The sequence below is a fragment of the Megalobrama amblycephala genome, linkage group LG13, assembly GCF_018812025.1.
Source record: "Megalobrama amblycephala isolate DHTTF-2021 linkage group LG13, ASM1881202v1, whole genome shotgun sequence".
NCBI lineage: Eukaryota > Metazoa > Chordata > Actinopteri > Cypriniformes > Xenocyprididae > Megalobrama > Megalobrama amblycephala.
In genome coordinates, this window is record NC_063056.1 from 28,156,624 (window position 1) to 28,178,417 (window position 21,794).

Below are 21,794 nucleotides of genomic sequence, written 5' to 3' on the forward strand. Positions count from 1 at the left end.
CATTTCAATTATGCAAAATTTAATTGTAATCATTTCCACCATTTCCATTCTGTCAAACACAATACATAACTTGAGATGTGGTGACAATGACACTGCCGCATAAATGTTAAAGACAGTTCAGGAAAAAAAGACTAATCCTCTTATAATGCATGTACATTCACTGTTGGACATGTTAGTTGACAAATTAAATAAACTAGTGTGACAAATGTATATTAAAGGAGTTTATTTTCTAAAGGTTCACAGGGGCAAAATTGCCTAAAGTTGATGAAACACCCATGTTTTGTCACATATCACATTCAGAGACTATATTTATGTACCTTATTACTGTGATCAGCCAGAGGTTGTCTGATGCTGGCTAGAATTAGAAGCTTCTTGGTTTCCATAGTGGAGGCTTGAACGGACAGAGTAGAGTTTTAAAAATACAGGTCTGTACATGGCAATCTCAGCAAAACATTCTGAGCCTTTCATAACCAAGTTTGACAATCTGTATAAGAGTGTCTGGTTGAGAAAGGAATCATTGACGTATTTGATCACATGTTTAAAACTCACGGGATGAGTTGATGAGGTGTCTGAGAACAGCCAGTGAGCCCATTCTGTTCCTCTCGTTACTGTTTTCCAACCTCTGGAGGACAAACACCATCAGACGGTCCGGGAACGTGTTAGCTGGGACCAAAAACAGCCAAATATAAAATGTCAAGTTCACCCTCAGTTATCGTCATAGACTTTGACTGTGTTCTGTGCCAATAAATGAACCAGTAAAACCTGTGTAAAAATGTATATATGTTAGTCAATGGCGTATGGTTTTAATATCTGGTAAATGATCCGATATATAAATAGCCCATATAAAGTCTCTACTGAAATGTGAACAGCTACATTATCTAGCCCAGTGGTTCTTGACAGGTTTTGTTTTAGGACCCAAGTTGAACATTAATCGGTTAAAAACCTGGGTAATTTGTTAATACAATAAAATAAAATAAAATAAAATAAAAATGTGCCAATGTAACGATTCATAAATTTAAGGAGTTCTTTGTCTAATTTATGTACTTTTATGCTTCGGTACAGATCTAGCACTAAACACCAATTATTTTCACAGCTGAAAGACACAATAATGATTAAAACATCATGACTGACATGCACACAGAAAACATTCAACAACTCCTGGACTCCTTGCATCTGCTTGACAAAACACAAACGCAAGAGGAGAGAGATCCAGCTGGTGTATGTCACCTCAAATCAGCACTAAGCACACAACTGTACGATATCCTCTCACTGATTGAAGGAGCCTGCTGGTCTGACACTTTAACTTAATCTCAGCTCAGACTTCATCAGCACATGACAAGGATATGGCAAACAGCAGTCAGCTGACTGAGAATACAACCTTCATTTGAGTTCATGACCACATGGCTAGTAAAAAACAGATTTCCATGATTTTACATTTGCATGCAACTAAAAAAAAAAAAAAAAAAAGGTTTAAACAAGACCCACCAAGGATACTGAAGCATCGCAGGACCTCGTTGTGATTTTTCACAGTTGGAGGGTTGTTGAAGTCTACAGGTGAGCATATCTGGAAGGAAAACTAAATGTAAATCAACTGACAATGAGAACTTAAAAGTTGTGTCAAACAAATAATGGCAAATGTAAAGGGTCTTTCCCATAAAAGTGAAATGAATAGCCTCAGGCTGAAGGAAATGCAAATTCACGCCTGTACAGTACAGGGTGCAGCAATAAACAAAAAAAAGTCAGTTTTGCTTATTTGTATGGTTGAATTGGATCATCAAAAGGTCAGAAGCAAAGACAATGGCAAATAAAGTGAGATTAAATACACAAAGTACATTTGTGTTATTTAACGTATTTATTTTAAATCTGTTTTGTGCAAATGAGATGAGTAAATGCATGCTCACATTTAGTCTACAACTACAATAACCATCATGCTTACACAGTGCACACAACGCCTCTGCACTTACTTGAGAGGTGTCAATATTATATATAATTCGTTTTTAATGGAAAAATCAGTGATAAAGTATTATTAAATAATCTAAATGAAAATGATCACATTTAATTTAACTGGTTTTCTAATAAAAAGAGGGTGTAAAGTTTAAAATGAATTAAATACATTTTAACAAAAATGCTCAAATTTCAAAAATAAATGGTGTAAATTAAACATCAGTCAATGAACAACTGTTCCAATCCGATTTCAAATTAAATAAATAAAAAAAAATTCCAAAGCCAAAGAGGTGAACTTCTGTAGACACTTCCTATTATGTTAAACGGTTAAATGGCCCTGGGCTGCTCTCTATGTAACACTGTGGTTAGGCAACTTAAAACCTGTTTCATCAAAACACAATTACAAGCAGTTAAGCAAGAGATTTAGAAGAAGTCTGTAAAAGGTGGTGCATATAAAGTGCGAGTGAGAGAGACACTAACCTGCTGGTGCAGAGCAACTAACAGACCATCAATCTGTGTCTCCAAAACTCTACTGCCCATATTCACAGAGGCCTCCAGGACCTGACACAAGCTCTGAACAAACACAAACAGCATTAGACTATATTAGGCAGTACAGAGTCCTAGATCTCCTCATAGATCAGTCATAAAATCTGATCTGATTCTGCTTAAATAAGTTGTCTTTATTGAACACACTATAGAAACATTCACAGTCTAGAGTGAAAAAAGAATGTGAACTTGGATTGAATAACTGGTTGGCCCATTAACGTCCACCAAACATTTCCTCTAATTATGAATCAGATGAAACAGAGGAAGGAGGACTTTACCTTGCTGATGATGTAGTGTTCTGCATTCTTCTTGTAGAGGCTCAGTATGGTGGGAAGGAGTTTGGGAAGTTGTTCTTCCAGTTTATCATGTGCCATCAGGTGACTCATTGACCCAAGAGCCTCTGCAACAGTCAGACGCAGCTGCAGAATAACACACACATGAACAATCAGGTACAAACATGTACACGAATCCACACTCTCACACTAGATCATTTGAACACAAGCACGGAAACAGAAACAGATGACAACAGAAACAAAAAAATAACCAAACCAGACTTTTTTTTTTTTTTTTAAGAAATGGATGAGGAGTGGAAGTAAATTATTAGGTTTATGGTCATTTGACTGAAAAAAAGCACAAAAAAATATTTAGAATCACTTTATGAATATTTTAAAACTATTTTAGAAGTTATTTTGATGATCAGTGAACAAGAAGTATTTTAATGACAGCATGGTATAAAATGCTTGCTTTGTAATGACTTAAAATGTACATTTCTGTGTTATAAAAATGAAATGTGTAAAGGCGAAAAAATGACACACAATCTAAACTTCAGCAATTACAAAGAAATCCACCTCTCTGAAAGAAGCAGATTCATTTCACAGGCTCACATGTTTTTTCCCTGCTTCCACTCCAAAGAAAACTGAAATGAACCCATTTGGCACAAATTCATGTCCCTCTTTAGTCTCAAAAGTGAGTTAGCTGTAATTGGATGTGTGCTCCATCTCATTGAGTGTACCTTGGACTCTCTGCTCTGGATCCAGCTGTTGAACAGGATGTCGTAGGCTGAGTAAATCTCACTGGAGAAGGTGTCTTTGCGCACAGTGGGGTCTGGAGCCTTGTCCAGGTTGGCCAGATATTCTAGAATGCTCTCACTAAAGCGGCAGAGAGCTAAGAGGAAACGTTAACAGATGAGAAGCCACATCACAACAAACATTTAATAGGAATCAAAACATTTCATACAAGTAAAAGACAAAATACTTTTATTCAGTAAGGATGCATTACATTGATCAAAAAATTATATTTCAAATAAATACTGATTATTTGAACTTTCTATTCTTATCAAAGAATGCTGAAAAAAAGATCACTTTTCCAAAACAATATTAAGCAGCAAAATTTTCTTATTATTGACAGTAACAAGAAATGTTTCTTGAGCACCAAATTAGCATATTAGAATGATTTCTGAACGATCATGTGATACTGAAGACTGGAGTAATGATGCTGAAAATTCAGCTTTGCCATCATTAAATAAAATATATTAAAATAGAAAACCTCTGATCAAATCAATAAGATTAAGAGAGCATGAAATTACCAACGCCCAAATTTTGAAGAGTGGTGTATACATTTATTCACATTTATAAATTTAGCTTAGGGCTGGGCGATATATCGCATGCGCGATTCTCACGCGCATTTCATCAGTAAAGCCGGTTCCCTGATTACCGCCAAATCGCCATCACCTGCTTTCAAATGGAGCGCCTTTTAATAGACAGAGCCGTAGTTCACGGACAAACCACGCAAAATCGGGTTCATTATCGAAGATAATCGGTGATGGCGATTTAGCGGTAATCAGGGAACCGGCTTTACTGACGAAATGCGTGTGAGAATCGCATGCGATATATCGCCCAGCCCTAATTTAGCTGACACATAAAATGTAACAATTTTTGCAAACCTGTAATTGAACTTACCGGAAGAGAAGACCCATTTCATGTTGTCTTGTTTGGTCATGCCCAGCATGGGCAACATGGTTCCCATTATAGCATTTAGAAAAGGTACCATTCCATATACTGTGGGGCAGAGGTCAAACATATCAAAACAGTTCAAAAATGTAATAAAACAAGAATGCAGGACTTAAACAAAAAGTCCAAATATACATTATGGAGATACTTTTTTTTATTAATGTCAGGCTTAAGGGGAGTTTAGGCTGTTTGTGGTAAACTGACTCAGATGGGAAGCCTAAATGATGTGGCTACAAAGGTACATAAGACAAAATAGGTTGGGAAACACTGGTGTTGACCCCAATGAAACCTGAAATGTTAAAACAAAGTTTACAGGAAGTGAAAATAAAAATGTGAGTGCTCATGTGGTGCTATAAATAATAAACAAGGTTCAGTAAAAATAAGGATCTGAAAAAAATGATGATCAACTGTCAAATGCAACAAAGCATGATCTAACATAATTTGCAAACTCCCTGACTAAAGTTTGCAGGTAAAACTGTAACTTCCTTATCATTTTTCAAGTTAAAAACTAAAATAAAAGCTTCAAAAATCTGAAAATTCTGTAAAATTAATGAAATTAAATTAGATTCAGAAAAGAAAGACATCACTAGAGAAACCTTTTAATGAATTTCATGAGTTTTGATTAAGGTTATGTACCATTTGAATCCGAGAGACTGGCCAGTGTCTGGACCACAAAGAAGTGAGGCAAAACTCCCGGCTGGAACTTCCCGAGTATCTCCTCCATGATGTCATTAATATATTTGTTTCCCACAGCAACCAGTATATTACTGGCTGCTTGCTGCCAGTCTGGGACAACCTCCTGTACAGAAGAAGACAATTTGTTTTGTTTTAATACTCAATTTTGCCAGGTTTAGGAGTAACCTGTCACATAACTATTTTTCTAAATGTCATTGAAAGGGCTAAGTAAGACACTCAAAACAAAACCAGTTCTTTGCATTTTTAAGTCACAGTGTTCAAACGTTTTGGATCAGTAAGATTTTTTTAAATGTTTTTGAAAGAAGTCCCATTAAAACTTTATTTTAAGGTGACATAGTTTCATGTTACTACATGTACTTACTATAGTAATAACAGTACCTTATTCATAATTACAAGTTACTAACCCTAAACCAAACCCTAACCGTAACTCTACAGTAAGTACATGCAGTTCATTTATATTACTCAGTACTTATTTGAGTAGTTACAATGTAATTACGTCACTTTAAAATAAAGTGTAACCAAAATCTCTTATGCTCACCAAGGCTGCATTTATTTGATCAAAAAAGTGTAATCATGTGAAATATTACTAAAATTTAAATTAACTGTTTTCTATTTGAATATATTTTGAAATGCAATTTATTCCTGTGATGGGAAAACTAAATTTTCAGCTTCATTACTCCAGTCTTCATTGTCACATGATCCTTCATCATTTATAATATGCGGAAAGAAACATTTCTTCTTATTATCAATGATGAAAACAGTTGTGCTGCTTAATTTTTTTTGGAAAATGTGACTTTTTTTTTTTTTTATTAATAGAAAGCACAAAAGAAGAGCATTTATTTATAAAATTATAAATATATTTATTGTCACTTTTGATCAACGTAATCCATCCTTCCTGAACAAAAGTATGAATTTCTAAAAAAAAAAAAAAAAAAAAAAAAAATCTTAATGATCCCAAGCTTTTGAACAGTACAGTGTAAATCAGTAGTCTTACCTTTGATTTAGTCATCTCATCTGACGCCAGATGTATGACACTCTTGATCTTGGGGTAACTAATGTCATCAATCCTGCTCTTCACCACCAGCTCAATGGTTTGTAAGACCACCATTCTGTGCACGACCACCAGCTATACAGGACAAAGATGATTTGCAAGTAAGCTCATGCACATGTACTAATGAAGTATACTATAAAAGACATGCTATCACAATAATAAATAAGTAAAAACACAGAGTCTTAAATTAGCAAACTCATACATCCTGTATTCATATCTGACAAAGCAGGTGTTTCAACTATTAAAACAGACATGAGCTGAATCAGAGGCAGGCAACAGCAACACAACCATGTCTGTAAGCAGTGGGTCTGCCCTAGGCATTACAAATCAATAAAAGGAAGAGATGTGGTTACAGATATTTGGTTTATTACTGATAATGTGTGTTTCCCTTTCCTTTCTCTATGGGGAAATGTTTTCAAAATGCGATTTGACCTCAAAAGGTTCCCTGGGAAGTAAAATTCACCACACAAACAGAGGAATCATGTGTTTGCATAACATGAAAACAAGGCATGAGACTACTTAATGTGACGCAGTGAATTACAATACAACTGTCAAATCATCTGAGACATCAAAGAGTTTCTGCTTCCTGTTTAGCAGGCCAACTCAGCAATGTAATGTTAAGTGTGCTTGAAAGTCAAAGTAGCCTGGCTATCATTATAAACATCTGCTCAAGAAATACAGACTATGCTCTAATAGACTAGAATAGAAAAGGTACTTCATTTAAAGACATTGTTACACTATTTTTATCATAAAATGGTTGACAACAATTATACTGCCATTCAAAAGTCTGGAGATGGTAAGATTTTTTAATGTTTTTGAAAGAAGTCCCTTATGCTCATCAAGGCTGCATTTATTTAAGACAAAAAACAGCAATATTGTGAAATATTATTACAATTTAAAATAAAAAAACAATTTGTTTTTTTATTTAAATATATTTTAGAATATTATTTATTCCTGTCACAGAAAAGCTGAATTTTCAGCATTGATACTCCGTCTTCAGTGTCACATGATCCTTCAGAAAACATACTGATTTGCTGCTCAGGAAACGTTTCTTTGTTGTGCTGCTTAATATTTTTGTGGAAACCATTATACAGCTTTTCAGGATTATTTCATTAATATAATGTTCAATTGAACAGCATTTATTTAAAATCTTGTGTAGCATTATTAATATCTTTACTGTTCGGTTGATCAATTTAAATGCATCCTTGCTGAATAAAAGTATTAATTTCTTTAAAAGAAATCTTACTGACCCCAAACCTTTGAATATAAGCATATCTAAAGCTTCAGAGACAAGACTGAATCCAGGATAACTTCTGATAATTGATGCTTTTTAGAACATATAAAACCAACAACATTCAGCATTAATCTATTTAACATCTAATAGTCTTCACAGAGGAAAGAGACAAGCATATGAAAATTTGAAGAGAACAATAATATTTCTCTGGAAAACCTTTTTAAAACGGGCTCAGATATTTTAAGGAGAATCTTTGGCTGACCTTGGGGTGTTTGAGCAGGTAGTCCTGGCACATGGACAGGACTTTATCAGGCTGCTGGTTCCCGAGTGTCAAGATGGATTTCCTGACCTGTTCCTGCACCACCGGGTCCCTGTCATTGGCAGCATCCAAAAGAGCCAGGGTCACCTCTGATAAGGTAAAAACATACACATTAATATGTACACAGAACTGGATGGAAAACTTATGAAATGTGTGTTGTACACAAACACAGAAGCTACATCCAAAACCGTATACGTCCCTACTATATAGTAGGTGAAAACAGTAAGTGGCAAAAGAAGTATGTCCGAATTAACAATACTCATAAGAAAGTAGGCACAAAGTACCTGGATGTCCTACTACCGGCAAGATTGTGCAAATGTGTATATTTACTATCCCAAGAAGCCACAGGAGAGGATTGGTGAATGGCAGTGAAACGACTGAATTTCATTCATACTACATAGAACATACTTGTTTAGCGGCTGTGAAGTAATTCATTATTCAAAATAAGTACCTACCCAAGAGGGTATGCGATTTCAGATGCAGCCAATTATATACTACCATTTAAAAGTTTGGGATTGAGCCACTATGCCAGTTTGTTTCTCAATGGACAAACTGACCTTAAACTGACCTTTTATTAGTCTTACTATCTCAGACTACACATATTCTTTCAACACCATACATTGCTGTTTTTCACCTACACAAACACGACTCTTGTGAGTGGGAGATCAATTAATCATTGGGATTTGTGTAATTAACTCTGTCTGAGTCATGCACTAGCAGGTCACAAGTGCTGCATCGAGGACATGATGGATGCCTCATGATATGACTCACTCCTGCTCCAAACTCACAATAAAGAGAGTACAACGTAAAGGGGAGGATCTGCAATGCAGAATATCTTGACACAAACTTTGCAACATCTGGATATTTTAACCATACTTAATCTTCACATACAGTCCCATCTGATTAGATTATTCTAATCTACCTACAGCGCACAGAGTAAATGTTGCCTAAACATACTCATTGGGCAATTAGCTTTAATTCCAACCTAAAGAATTCAGTGTTGAAAGACACTAATGGGATAAGAGAAGCTCATGACTGGATTTATGTGGTAGTTCATTTTAAATGAAAAACAGGTGCTTTTGACATCAGTTAAGACATGTATATATCTATCAATCTGCCTCTCAATCTCTGTTAGGGCTGAGCTAATATGCAATACACTAATATTCAAAAGTTTAGGGATTAGTAGGATTTTTGTTTGTTTTTAAAGAAATATTACTTTTTTTCAGCAAGATGCACTAAATTAATTAAGTCACAATAAAGACATTTATGTTACAAAAGATTTCTATTTCACCAACAACAAAAAATCTTGAAAAATTGATCAGTTTCCACAAAAATATTAAGCAATATAACTTTTTTTTTTTTTATGTGACACTGAAGACTGGAGTAATGGCTGCTGAAAGTTAAGCTTGGCAATCACAGGAATAAATTACATTACATTACATTTGAATTACATTACATTATCATTTAAATTATAATAATATTTCACAATATTACTTTTTTTATATATAAAATAAATGCAGCCTCAAGACAGATTTGATCAGCAGCCAAAAGCACTACGAGTAACTAACCAGTGTTGCTTTACATTGAGAGAATGGAGATGAAAACCAAAGCAATGTATAACATGACAAACATTCAACATATAACTCTAGACAAGTGTGACAGGATGCTTACAAGTGCTTGTGTGCAGGTGTGTGGACTATTAAATTACTTGACATTAAGTATATAGTGTGCAAAGTGGACGAGAGTGTTACTCACGCTCTACATCAGTCTCCTCTATAACACCCATAATGAGGATAGCAGCAGAGATTTAGGAATACATCTGGGGGTCCAGTATCCCTCAAACGAGCCCACTCTACAGATACAAACCAACAACAGAGATGAACCAATAATCAGTTTTTCAGCTTAAATTATTATATTATGTTTATTGTCATCATTATTGTTGTAAGAATATCCACAATGAATATTTAATTGTTGCATTGTAAAGAGTATTTAATCATTACCATCATAAACATTTAAAACAATAATATGTTGTAGGCTACATCTCGGTACCAGTCATAAAAAAATATTTCTAAACAACACAAAGTCTCAAAACCTAACCAGTGGACTAGACAGACAACATTTTTAGCACCAAGTGTAACTGATATATCGGGATCGTACGTGCACCTATGATTCCTAAAAATGCTGTCTAGGTAGGCAGCTCATTAGGTTTTGAGACACAGCCCGACACCGCATTCCATGTGATTAGGCAATATGGCATAGAAAAAGCACAGATCATGTAACATGCAGTGAAAACGGCACGTATTGAGATATGGATTTATAGTCCAACTAACACTGTAGGTCACTTCCACAGCCGTTAGTATTTCACGCTCGATGTCAACTTCCTCAAAGCCACAGCGACCTATTAAACTACAACGACAGCGTTTGCATTACATTTACGTTGGCTGCCATGCACTCAAGGCAACTGAAATACAAATAAAATCGCTTAAAATGCATTTACGACAATGTAAAATGTCTAAAGATTAACAATATGTCAATCTTGTTACCTTTCCCCTCGTCTGTCTGCTTGACTCGTTCGCCCCCAGGCTACACTCTCTGATTCCCTTTTCTCAGATGCATTAAGCAGTTATTTGTCAGCGAAGACCCTAATGTAAATCCGATAAGTGATTCTGATCCTGAACGTAACCGTGTAATTGATAATTCGGCTGAGGTTGATGCTCTCATAGACGCTACATTGTATCATAGGTAAACACGCCTAATCACGTGTTTCTGCTCAGGAGGAACGCATCACAGGGGGCGTGGCCTGTCGCGTAGTCCTCAAAACACCAACGAAGAAGACGCACTGCATGCAAATCGATCTACTTAATTATTCATGTATGGCATATGCGAGGTAAAAGTACAATTTGGGACGGCTGAATGTCCTTTTATTTACCATGCTTAAAAAGAAATGATTAACGTTTGTTAATGTACAGTTTTAAAATTTGTTCCAATGGAACAAGGACAACAGATCAATTTAGCAGGAGAACTTAAAAGTATTACTAAATTATTATTAATATATTAAAATGATCAAACTCAAATCTAAATAAATTAAAATTCTAAAAAAAAAAAAAATACACACACTCACACATAATATCAGGACAGCAATAATATAATTCTTTCCCACACCTCAAGAACTTATATAATATTGTTCTTATTAAAGAATATACATCCTTGGAAGTTTTCGTTTTTCATGGTTATTTAATATAATAATATAATATATTTATACTACCAATTTCTGTTAACAAAAAAGCTTGAAAACAACAAACTTTGATATAATTACATCAGAAATTCTGGAAATATCCTATATGTTAATATATCCTATATGATGATCAAATATTGTGTTGGACAAAGAGGGGTCTTCGGATCAAAAAAGTTGACAACCACTTCTCACTTTCTGTCAAGCATTTTCACAGATTATCCCAGATTGAGCATGAGGAAAGTGATGTCAACCTCTATATTCTTTCTGTTAGTAAATTGCCATGCCCTGAAGAATACTGAAATTTTTAATATTCCTAGTGAACCTGCCTCAAAGGCTTTACAGGTTAACAGGTGTTTTCCTCAGTTCACACAACACACACTAGAGGGACCTGTTGAGCTCTTTAGACTTGAAATGTGTCAGCAACCTTTTGGGCTTTGTCAGATGGAGGCCTTCCCTCTGGGCCATAAAACTTTTCCCAAATGGGTCAAAAAACACATTTGTAATAATTCAAAACCTATTACTGAGGTATAGCCCTTGCTATAACAAATTGCCTGTGTGACAGTGATAACTACCCAGGCCAGTCCCCTATAGATAGATGATCTGAATCTTAAAGCCAGTTAATTGGAAGTGGCAAAAGATCTTTTCTACCGTATTGTGATGTATATCCGGGTGATGGGTGTAATGTATTATTGAAAAAAGAAAAATGTACTTGGGTTCTATGAATCGATTATTGACTGGATGTTGAGATGTGCGTGTTGCACTCAGAAGTAAGTGAGCTTGCAGGGGCAGGGTTTGAGAACACTGAATTGGGGAAGTCCTGTATATGCCAATGTCCAGTTAGGATGTTTTAAACATTACAAGTTTCTTTTAAAAATGTGTGCATGGCTAAATTGTTCACAATAAGATCTTTAACATGCATAGGGTGTTTTTATATATATTTTATGCAATTCTAATGCATTCTGCATCTGGCCAACATCAAAGAAACAGTAATCATGCATGCACATTTTATATTAAAGGTGCTCTAAGCGATGTCACGCTTTTTTAGGCCAAAACATTTTTTGTCACATACAGCAAACATCTCCTCACTATCCGCTAGCTGCCTGTCCCCTGAACACACTGTAAAAAAAACGTGGTCTCTGTAGTCGCCACAAGCTCCAAAAACGGCAACAAAAACTACCTGGTGCAGCCTGGACCACTAATCATAATAAACATGCTCCAGCCAATAACCAACAAGAATGATTATAAATGCGTGTTCATGACTGTTTCAGGAAGCACGGAGGGGAGGGGGAGGAGGAGGAGGAGGAGGAGGAGGAGGGAGGGTCTAGCTAGCCTCTGTTTTGTTTGACAACACTTCGAACGTCAACAGGAAGTTACTCCACCCGGGATCGCTTAGAGCACCTTTAAGTCTTTGACATCTAATTGATATGAGTACTGAGAGTGTGGTTACATCAATGGCCTTAAGAATGACATATGATTCTTTAATAATCTATAATAATCAAATCTATAATATTCAACTGTGAGGAATTTAGCAAAATGTAATTATCCGAAATATATTTATAATCAAGGTGCACATAAGTGGTACGCAGGTGTGCATGCGCGGTAAAAATAAACGATGCGCACCAGAAAACGTGGAGGGAAGCGCTTTTGAGTACCAACATTTTTGAGGACCGATTCACAGGGACACGTTTACTTACTGGAGTAGGATTTTTCTCCATCTCTGGTAAGTTAGCAATCATGATCAAGTGTGTTCTTTAATTATTAGGTGTGCAACGGATCGCAGTTAATCCGCTATCCGTACAGATAAGGTCCAGCGGTTCAGCACGCATGTGATTCGCGGATTAACTGCTAAATTTAACCATCATAGAGTAAACGTTTATAATTTGGACGTGTTTTGTCTCGCCAATTAACACATTAAAACGATTTTAAATGCGGAAGAAGAGGCGAAAATCGGGACTCGTGAGCTGTTATCTGTGCGCACAGCCTCACACCCCTGAAACGCGCGCAGGCAGGCAGAGAGAGAGAGAGAGAGAGACAGACAGCGCTCGAACACCGAATTAATTCCTCTTTCGCGTTTACTTGCGCTTGAACGGACACATACACACAAAATTATGTCAAAATACTAGTGATGGCCGATTTCGAAACACGTGCTTCATGAAGCTCCGAAGCTTCATGAATCATTTGTTTCGAATCAGTGATTCGGAGCGTGTATCAAACTGCCAAAGTCACGTGATTTTAGTAAACGAGGCTTCATTATATCATCACTGTTTCGAAACATTTCAAAAGTTTGAAATTTCAGTGGTTCACCGGTAGAGGGCGATGATAAAGTTAACCCATGAATCATGCAGATTCACTGAGAACTGTTGAAAAAGTGTGTATGGGTTTTACCTGATCTCTGATAAGTTTTATAAATTTGTAGATGTTTTAATTAGACATTAGAATAATCAAAATAAATAATGGTAGTTATTAATCTCTTATTTGCCTGTTTAGCTTGAGCCATGGAACAGAGAAAGAAGCCTTGAAAATTGATAAAAGAACACATATTATACAGACACAATATATTTAATCTTATTAGATGATTAGTTATTTGCATTTGATTGATTTTACTCTCAATAAAACATTTGCAATAGATTTGTAAAAGGTGTTTTTGGGTCATTCTACAGAAACGTCCACTTTTCTGTCCCTAGACTTTACAGAAATATTACACTTAAAAAACACTTTAGGATTACAATTTTTTTATATTTTAATATGAAACAATATGTTATTTGAACAATGAAACCTTGTTGAGCCATCAATGTGGCAATATTTGTTTTTTAATTAATTATAAAAATTCCAAGCGCCACAGAAGTGCTCGTCCCCACAGTCATGTACAGAGGGAAAGGGCTTTATTTTGAGCTCACAAACAGGTTTTTCTACCATTTCAAATACAATAATGTATGCATAACTATCAAATATATAATGTAAATGACATAAAAAAACCAAATGCTAAATAAATATTATACATTTTTTAATGAATGTAGTGGTCCCCTGGTGTTGTGTCACTGGTGTTACCTTTAACAAAAATCTCTTATTTTGAAAGAAAAAATCACACTGATGACATCACTTGACTTCCTTCTACCTGTTTCCTGAAGATCAATGAAGAAAGGCCAATGGAAAGTCCACTATCTCTTTTCAGTTATCAGATATTTTAATTATAAAATCATATTTTCATATGAAGCTTTTAGTTGAAGTCACTGGTGTGACCTACTTTATTGCTAGGGAATTATAAAAAACTAGAATACAAATGGATTAAATTACTTAATTTAGTGAATATATCATGATTCACAACATGTGGATTGATTCCTTGCAGCAGCCATTTTGTAAAATGCATTTTTCATGAAAAATGTCACTGGTGTTACCTTTTTATGAAAATATCACTGGTGTCACCGTCACTGGTGTTACCCGTTTATAGATAAACTTTATTTAAAGCTATTCATTTAGTTATTTTGCATAAAAAAGCACTAAGATTACATGATTCTAACTTTTCTTTCTCATTGTTAATCCTCCTTTGGTCAGATATGGCTAAATTAAGGGATTTGGCTAAATTCAGTGCAGCGACTTTAGTTTTAAAATGTTGTTTATGATCTTTTACTGACTGCTTTCACTAAGTGTCAACGATAGTCTTTTATTGTACACCAAATGTAAAAATTTAGTCCAAACTACTTAATTCTAGTTGAAAAATTAAGGATCTTTGGTCTTATGTATACGTCACTGGTGATTCATTTTGTCACTGGTGTTACTGTTTTTTGTCTGTCACATTAAATAAAATGTCATATGTGACATGATAATAATTTTACATTAATTGAATTCTGCTACACTCAAGAATTAAGATTTAAAGGATTGCATCATTACTGGTTTATAACTGTTTTTCAAAGATTTTTATTGTTATAGCAAATACATGGTTGCGCAATTGAATTAACATCATTCAATCACACTTTTAACTAACCTGATTAAAATAAATAACACATAATCTCCTTATTTTTTGCATTATTATTATTAATCTGTAACTCTGACTGAATGTGCAGAAAAAAATTGAGAAATAATATTTCATAAAAATGTTTACAAATGCCAAAGTAGTAAGGTAACACCAGTGACAAAAAAAGGGGACATGCAATCTTTATATAAATGTACAAAAAAAATAAAAAATCATTAAGCTGTCATTTATGTGTATTCATAAAGTCCAAGTGTAATATAATAATGTGGTCTAAGTTTAAATGTTAAAAAAATATATATATTTTAAGACATTTTGTCATACCAAAAGTGGACGTTTCTGTAGAATGACCCTTTTACTGCATGTTTAGTGTGAGTTTTGTTGCATTTACACTGTTCTGACCACTAGGTGTCACCGTGGAGTCGGGTGTCAGATTGTTTCGAAGCCTCGAAACATCACGGCACATTTGATTCAACTGCTTCAGTGTTTCACGAAGCCTCGCTCTGCCCATCACTACAAAATACCTGTCTCGGCAAGTATTCGCTCGGTTATGTCATAAGTGAACAGTTGAGAAAGAAACCGGATGTGTGTCAGTTATTCGGTCCGTGCTTTCCTTCTTAAAGTGACCACAGCCTAATTTTCTTGCTTTTTGTGTCATTAATGTTAGTAAAATAAAATTAAAAAAATATATATATCATTTACAATGTTTGAGAGAAAAGAAGATAGCGAGGGGAGCAGTCAGGAGGAAAGTGACGAGGACAGCTTTTAGGATAAGCGTGTCACGTAAAGTGTGAGTACCAAGCAGCATCTCCAGGTGCTCCCTTGAGAACCAGACTAAAAAAGTTATGTGCACCCCTGTTTATAATGATTAACTTTAAAAATGTCCTATTAAATTTTTTTTTATAAGTCCTAATATTCAGATACAGAGTTTTGACTGCAAAGGTCTTGAAATGATGTATTGCATAAGTTGATTTGTGTGTCCTGCTGTTCAAGCACTGCTGTAATTACACAGCTTTTATTTGCACAGCATGTACCATATTTTTCGCTCTTTATATTCTTGGCCTTGTCAGGGAGTTTAATGAAAGTTTTACTGCAATTGATGAGACACAACAGGGATTTTCAGTCTTATTAAACAAAATCCAAAGTCTACTAGACTGTGTGGCATTTTTAATTAGGAATGCAAAACTACTGAGACATTTTCTCCTCTGTTAATGCATAGAGAAAACTGGAAGCCAATCCATTTCACCCCAGTAGGGACTCCAGGTCTGAGAGAGAATTACGGAGTCAGTCTCATAAACAGAGCTCGGGATGAATCGCTCACAAAAACCTGCTGCTTTTACTGAGAGGCACCTAATGTGTGACAGACACATGTGTGCACTATGCAGCCAAATAAGCAGATGAAATATTTTCAGTCATGAAAAATGTGACATTTTAGAACCGCTTTGAATACAGTTTAATATAGGTTGTTTAAACAGCCAGTTATAATGGAAAGGATTCTTTTTCGTCTTTCATGTGGAAACGATAGGCTTTGCTGCTGTCCAAATATGCAAAACCACCTTTAATATAGATCAATAATTCATATAACATTTATACACTCAATGAATCTGGCGCATGTATAGCAATCAGATTCACATATGGATCTTACTTTATACCAGGACAATAATTTCTAAGTTTGAAATGTACGTAAATAACTGAGGGTATCAAAAGTCCCTCACACTGCATAAAAGAGTATCTGTAATGCGCTCAGTCCCTTTAATGGCATGACAAATTTTAGAGCCCCCTGAAGCTCTATCATTACTCCCAGAATTAATATTTTCATATTCAGTGAAACGAGAGGTGAATCGCAGTAATATAAAGGTTAGGCACACGCCAAAGCTCTAAATCTACCCTTTACGTTCAGCCTAAACACAAGAGAAATCAGGACCACATGTCGAGGGGAACAAAAATTCCAAACGGCAGCACTACGTCAGGGTCAGTTTTGCTGTTAGCGCAGGGTGGGATCAGTATGGACAGGAGTGTAATCTGATCTGAGCACGGATCTCTGACGTGGTGTTTAAGAACAGTTCAGGATTGCGTGTTTAGACCAGTGGACTGGCATCAAGCATTTCTTCACTCCATCTTCTCACTCTCTCTACCTGTGTATCTCTAGTAAACTTGGCTTGAAAAAGAACTCAAATGTACTCAGTCATGTAGTATTTGAATTTTATATGGTTATTTTGTCATTCGACATTGGAGTCTGATAGCCCCTCCCCCTCTGCTATGTAATAGAGTGCAACGGTCAGGTTCCGGAAGTAAAATCTCCTTTCATTTCTTCCATAAGAAAACTGATTTTGAACGATAACTTTAGAAATCTTTAAAAACAGGTTGTTAAAGGGTTAGTTTACCCAAAAATGAAAATTATGTCATTAATGACTCACCTTCATGTCGTTCCAAACCCGTAAGACCTCCGTTCATCTTCGGAACACAGTTTAAGATATTTTAGATTTAGTCCGAGAGCTTTCTGTCCCTCCATTGAAAATGTATGTACGGTAGACTGTCCATGTCCAGAAAGGTAATAAAAACATCATCAAAGTAGTCCATGTGACATCAGTGGGTTAGTTAGAAGTTTTTGAAGCACTGAAAATACATTTTGGTCCAAAAATAACAAAAACTACGACTATATTCAGAATTGTATTCTCTTCCGGAATCCTTTCCATTGAATTGATTCCATTGAATTGATTCCATTGAATCCTTTCATCTGTCGGCGTTGGTAATGCACTTTTACGTCGTTGTTTTTGGTGATTAGGACATCTGCGACATGCACACTTATGCACCATTTTAAAAAATATAGCAATACCAAAATACAAACAATGTAGAATAGCTTGAATACAGCGTGCGTCTCCCTCAGACTGTAAACGAAGCTCAGGCGCACCTGATAACACGTCAGCAGCGTCTTACGTCAGCAGCGTCACTGCGGAGTCGTGAACCCGGATTGACAACAGACCTGGTAGAGAATACAATGCTGAATAAATTTGTAGTTTTTGTTATTTTTGGACCAAAATGTATTTTCGATGCTTCAAAAACTTCTAACTAACCCACTGATGTCACATGGACTACTTTGATGATGTTTTTATTACCTTTCTGGACATGGACAGTCTACCGTACATACATTTTCAATGGAGGGACAGAAAGCTCTCGGACTAAATCTAAAATATCTTAAACTGTGTTCCGAAGATGAACGGAGGTCTTACGGGTTTGGAACGACATGAGGGTGAGTCATTAATGACATAATTTTCATTTTTGGGTGAACTAACCCTTTAATTCATGGTATTTGCTTCTGCTGAAGCCGTCAGCCCACATTATTTCAGCTTATTTTTTTAAATAATCATGTTTACCAGAGGAATTCCTGGTGAAAAACTACATTACCCATGATGCTGTACAGAAAATGACACCAATCAGAGAGTCGAAAAAAGCAATGCTCCAAAATATCTCTTTAGCTCCGCCCCTTAAAGGATAAGTCCACTTTTAAATACACTTTTCCTGATAAATTTACTCACCCCCATGTCATCCAAGATGTTCATGTCTTTCTTTCGTCAGTCGAAAAGAAATGAAGGTTTTTGATGAAAACATTCCAGGATTATTCTCCTTATAGTGTATTTCAATGGCTACCAACAGATTGAAGGTCCATATTACAGTTTCAGTGCAGCTTCAAGGGCTTTAAACGATACCAGATGAGTAATAAGGGTCTTATCTAGCGAATCGATCGGTCATTTTCGAAAAAAATACAACCGTTTATGCTTTATAAACAAAATATCGCCTTGAACGTACTTTCCGCTTCCGCATTCTTCATAACACTTACGCTGAATGTCCTACGCCTTCCCTATTCTACTTACGGAACGAACGCGGCGCCAGTTTCGTTTTTTTTCCGTAAGTTGAATTATCCAGGTATTTAAAGTGAAAATATTTCTATTTGGAATTTTCGATGTGAACACACAACTCACTGAGTAATATATACGACAAAACGGCATAGAATAGCAGATAAGTACGCGAATTGGGACGCACCTTCTTTCCTCTCTTTCCTGTAGTTTTTGGTACAACTGAACTTTTTAACACAAAGTTAAGCCTAGAAAAAAAACTAATGAACTACCTGAAACCACTTTTTAATTTAAAAATGTTAACTAATATAAAAAACTGAATTAAATAATAAATTAAGAAATTCATATATGCAGCATAGTGAAGCCATTACGCGATGACATAAAAGAACCTCTGATTCGCTTTTTTAACCAGTTCATTGAATGGAATCATCTGAAATAAACGGTTGACAGAAATCTGACTTCTCATGACTAAAAAAGCGTGAGTTCGCAATGACTTTCAAGTAGTGGATGCTGTGTCGTAATTAAAGTAGAGCCCGTTTACAGATAAACGCCTACATCATTTCCATATGAAACACACAATATAATCATATTTGCTCAAGGAAAGAGTGAAGGAGAATTTTAGCTTTATTAAAAGTGACATGTCCCCCTGAGGACTCGGAAAGCAGGTCTCGGAAAGCAGGTCTCGGTAGTTTCAGCTGATGAACTTGTTGACAGTTGGTTTAAAAACAGTATTTTAATGCTGTTTTATACTAGACAGATTTGACACAGTTATTGCTAAGCCCAGAGGTCTGAAATCTAGAGTCCAATATAACTGGTTTTAAGACACATATCTACAGCTGGAGATTACCTGTGATGATGTCATGTGGTTGTTATCACGCTAACTGACGGGAGGTTGGAAGAGGAGGAAATGATCTTATTAATGGTATTAAACTGTCTGCAAGGTCTGGAGCCAGGGTTCTCATTGGTCCTCTCGTGTGTGTGGCACGAATCCAGTGCTGTTGGCTGGTAAAGTGATACATATGATGAGGGCCCTGTGGCTGAAGCCAGTGTGAAAACCGATACAGCATCTACCTGTCAAGAGTCTGGCAACAAATGCATCTTGGATCAGATTAGACATCATGCAAATCAGACATAAATATGAGATACAATTTTTGCTGCATGCCTGTGTTTGCGTCATTATGTTTGTCAGGCATTTGAACGGTACATTCCACCCAACCTAGAATTTTTTTCTTGCGGTTTATGATCTTGCATTTCTCGACTTTTAAAATTTGGCTCAGGTGTTCTTGACATTAATACAATACACAAACACAGGAGAGAGATCTAAAAGATCCTGGCTGACTCAAACTTTGTTCCACAGGCCAGATTTATCACACTAAACCTGCCCCAAACAACACGCTCTCCAAGATCCAATTGTGTTGTCACTGTCATTGATTTAAAATATGTGAATATAGCTGCGTGTAAAATATCCCAATGAGAAATTTTGCAGGTGGAATTTGGCTCCAGAGGAAACAGTGAAGTCATGAGGTCATATTAGTGACCTATGGGATGAGTGTCTGAATTCTTTTATTTCCCCATTGAATCATTTTATTCTTCATTTTCTTCATCATTTACATCCCTCAGTAACTGTTTCCATCACCCTATTTTTATGCGCATTTTGAAGTATCGTATTAGAATCGAGTGATGGAAATGCCAAATTCTGAAAAATAAATCCCTATTTTGCAAAAAAGTTTGTGCGCTCACTTGAGGTTAAAGGGATAGTTCACCCAAATGGTAAGCAGATAAACATCAAATTTTCATTTAGGGGTGAACTATCCCTTTAATGCGAATATTGGGAGATGGGAACGCATTTGCCGAATAAATTCTGATGTAGCGAACATTAAACCCACGTGACTAATCGGCTGTTTCCGCTAATGGTGTTTTATTTACTGTTGGTTATAGATTACCAATATCACCGTCATCCGCTCTGACAAGTTGATGGAAACGCACCTAATTCACATTTTTTTGTTTGTTTGTTTGCTTTTTGCGAAATTTGAAAATATTCGCTTCATGTTTGGATGGAAACCCAGCTACTACAGTTGTCAAAACTACCGACTTCGGTACCTAGTCATTACTGAAATTTAAAAAATGTGATGCTTTGAGCGCTGTTGAGCAGATTCAAAAACACCTCTGATTGGCCATTGTGTTGACGCACTCATCAGATATGTCTGTGATTGGCTTCAATGATCATCGCTTCAAAAACGTTGTAAATAGTCATCAGTGACGCTCTTCACCAAGCGCTTGCACAGATACACACAGGAGCGTTTGAAAGCAGATGTCTATCGCGGACCGGTCCGCTTTCAAATGCTCCCACTTTTAACAAACACTCCCATGCATTGATCATTGTAGCCAATCACAGACATATCCAATGAGCACGTAAACACAATGGCTAATCAGAGGTGATTATGAATCCGCTCAACAGCGCTCAAAGCATCACATTTTTTAAATTCCAGTACCGATAGAGTTGTTAAAACGTACTGACTTTGGTACCTACCAGCTATTGTGGCATTCTTAGAAATATTTCGATATTAAACCAGGCACACTGTCTTCAAGACCTTGTTGACTTTGAGGCCAATAAGATTTTTTTTTATTATTTTTATTTTATTAATTTATTTTTTTTAAAGAAATGAATACTTTTATTCAGCAAGGATGCATTCATTTGATCAAAAGTGATCGTAAAGAGAATGTTAAAAGATTTATATTTCAAACAAACACTGTTCTTTTGGAGAAAAAAAATTCAGTTTCCACAGAAATATTACAAATACAAATAATTAATAATACAAGTACAAAAAATTTAAAGATTTAAAGAAAAAAAAAATGTTATTTAAATGCTAAAAAATAAGCTGTTGTGTTAATAGCATTTGAAAATCATTTAAATATTCTTGATTCCTGTCCGTTGCCGG

General features: G+C 35.7%; 1 protein-coding gene across 4 annotated transcripts in view; it reads right to left on the reverse strand.

Moving 5' to 3' along the window:
- Positions 1 to 19,937, reverse strand: part of mroh1 (maestro heat-like repeat family member 1) — a 44,504-nt gene extending 24,567 nt beyond the window's left edge. For 2 of the 4 annotated variants that reach the window (XM_048151885.1, XM_048151882.1), the window contains exons 1-12: positions 10,343 to 10,586; positions 9,555 to 9,651; positions 7,743 to 7,888; positions 6,190 to 6,321; positions 5,136 to 5,298; positions 4,449 to 4,547; positions 3,503 to 3,654; positions 2,769 to 2,909; positions 2,425 to 2,517; positions 1,486 to 1,564; positions 550 to 663; positions 318 to 391 (exon numbers count right to left, since the gene is read on the reverse strand). In XM_048151885.1, coding sequence (XP_048007842.1) covers positions 318 to 391; positions 550 to 663; positions 1,486 to 1,564; positions 2,425 to 2,517; positions 2,769 to 2,909; positions 3,503 to 3,654; positions 4,449 to 4,547; positions 5,136 to 5,298; positions 6,190 to 6,321; positions 7,743 to 7,888; positions 9,555 to 9,585 — 1,224 coding nt within the window. In that variant the 5' untranslated portion in view covers positions 9,586 to 9,651; positions 10,343 to 10,586. Of the gene's footprint in view, positions 1 to 317; positions 392 to 549; positions 664 to 1,485; positions 1,565 to 2,424; positions 2,518 to 2,768; positions 2,910 to 3,502; positions 3,655 to 4,448; positions 4,548 to 5,135; positions 5,299 to 6,189; positions 6,322 to 7,742; positions 7,889 to 9,554; positions 9,652 to 10,129; positions 10,206 to 10,342; positions 10,587 to 19,702 lie in introns of those variants that run through there. The other 2 variants (XM_048151884.1, XM_048151883.1) reach the window with 2 other exon arrangements.
- Positions 19,938 to 21,794: the final 1,857 nt, after the last annotated feature.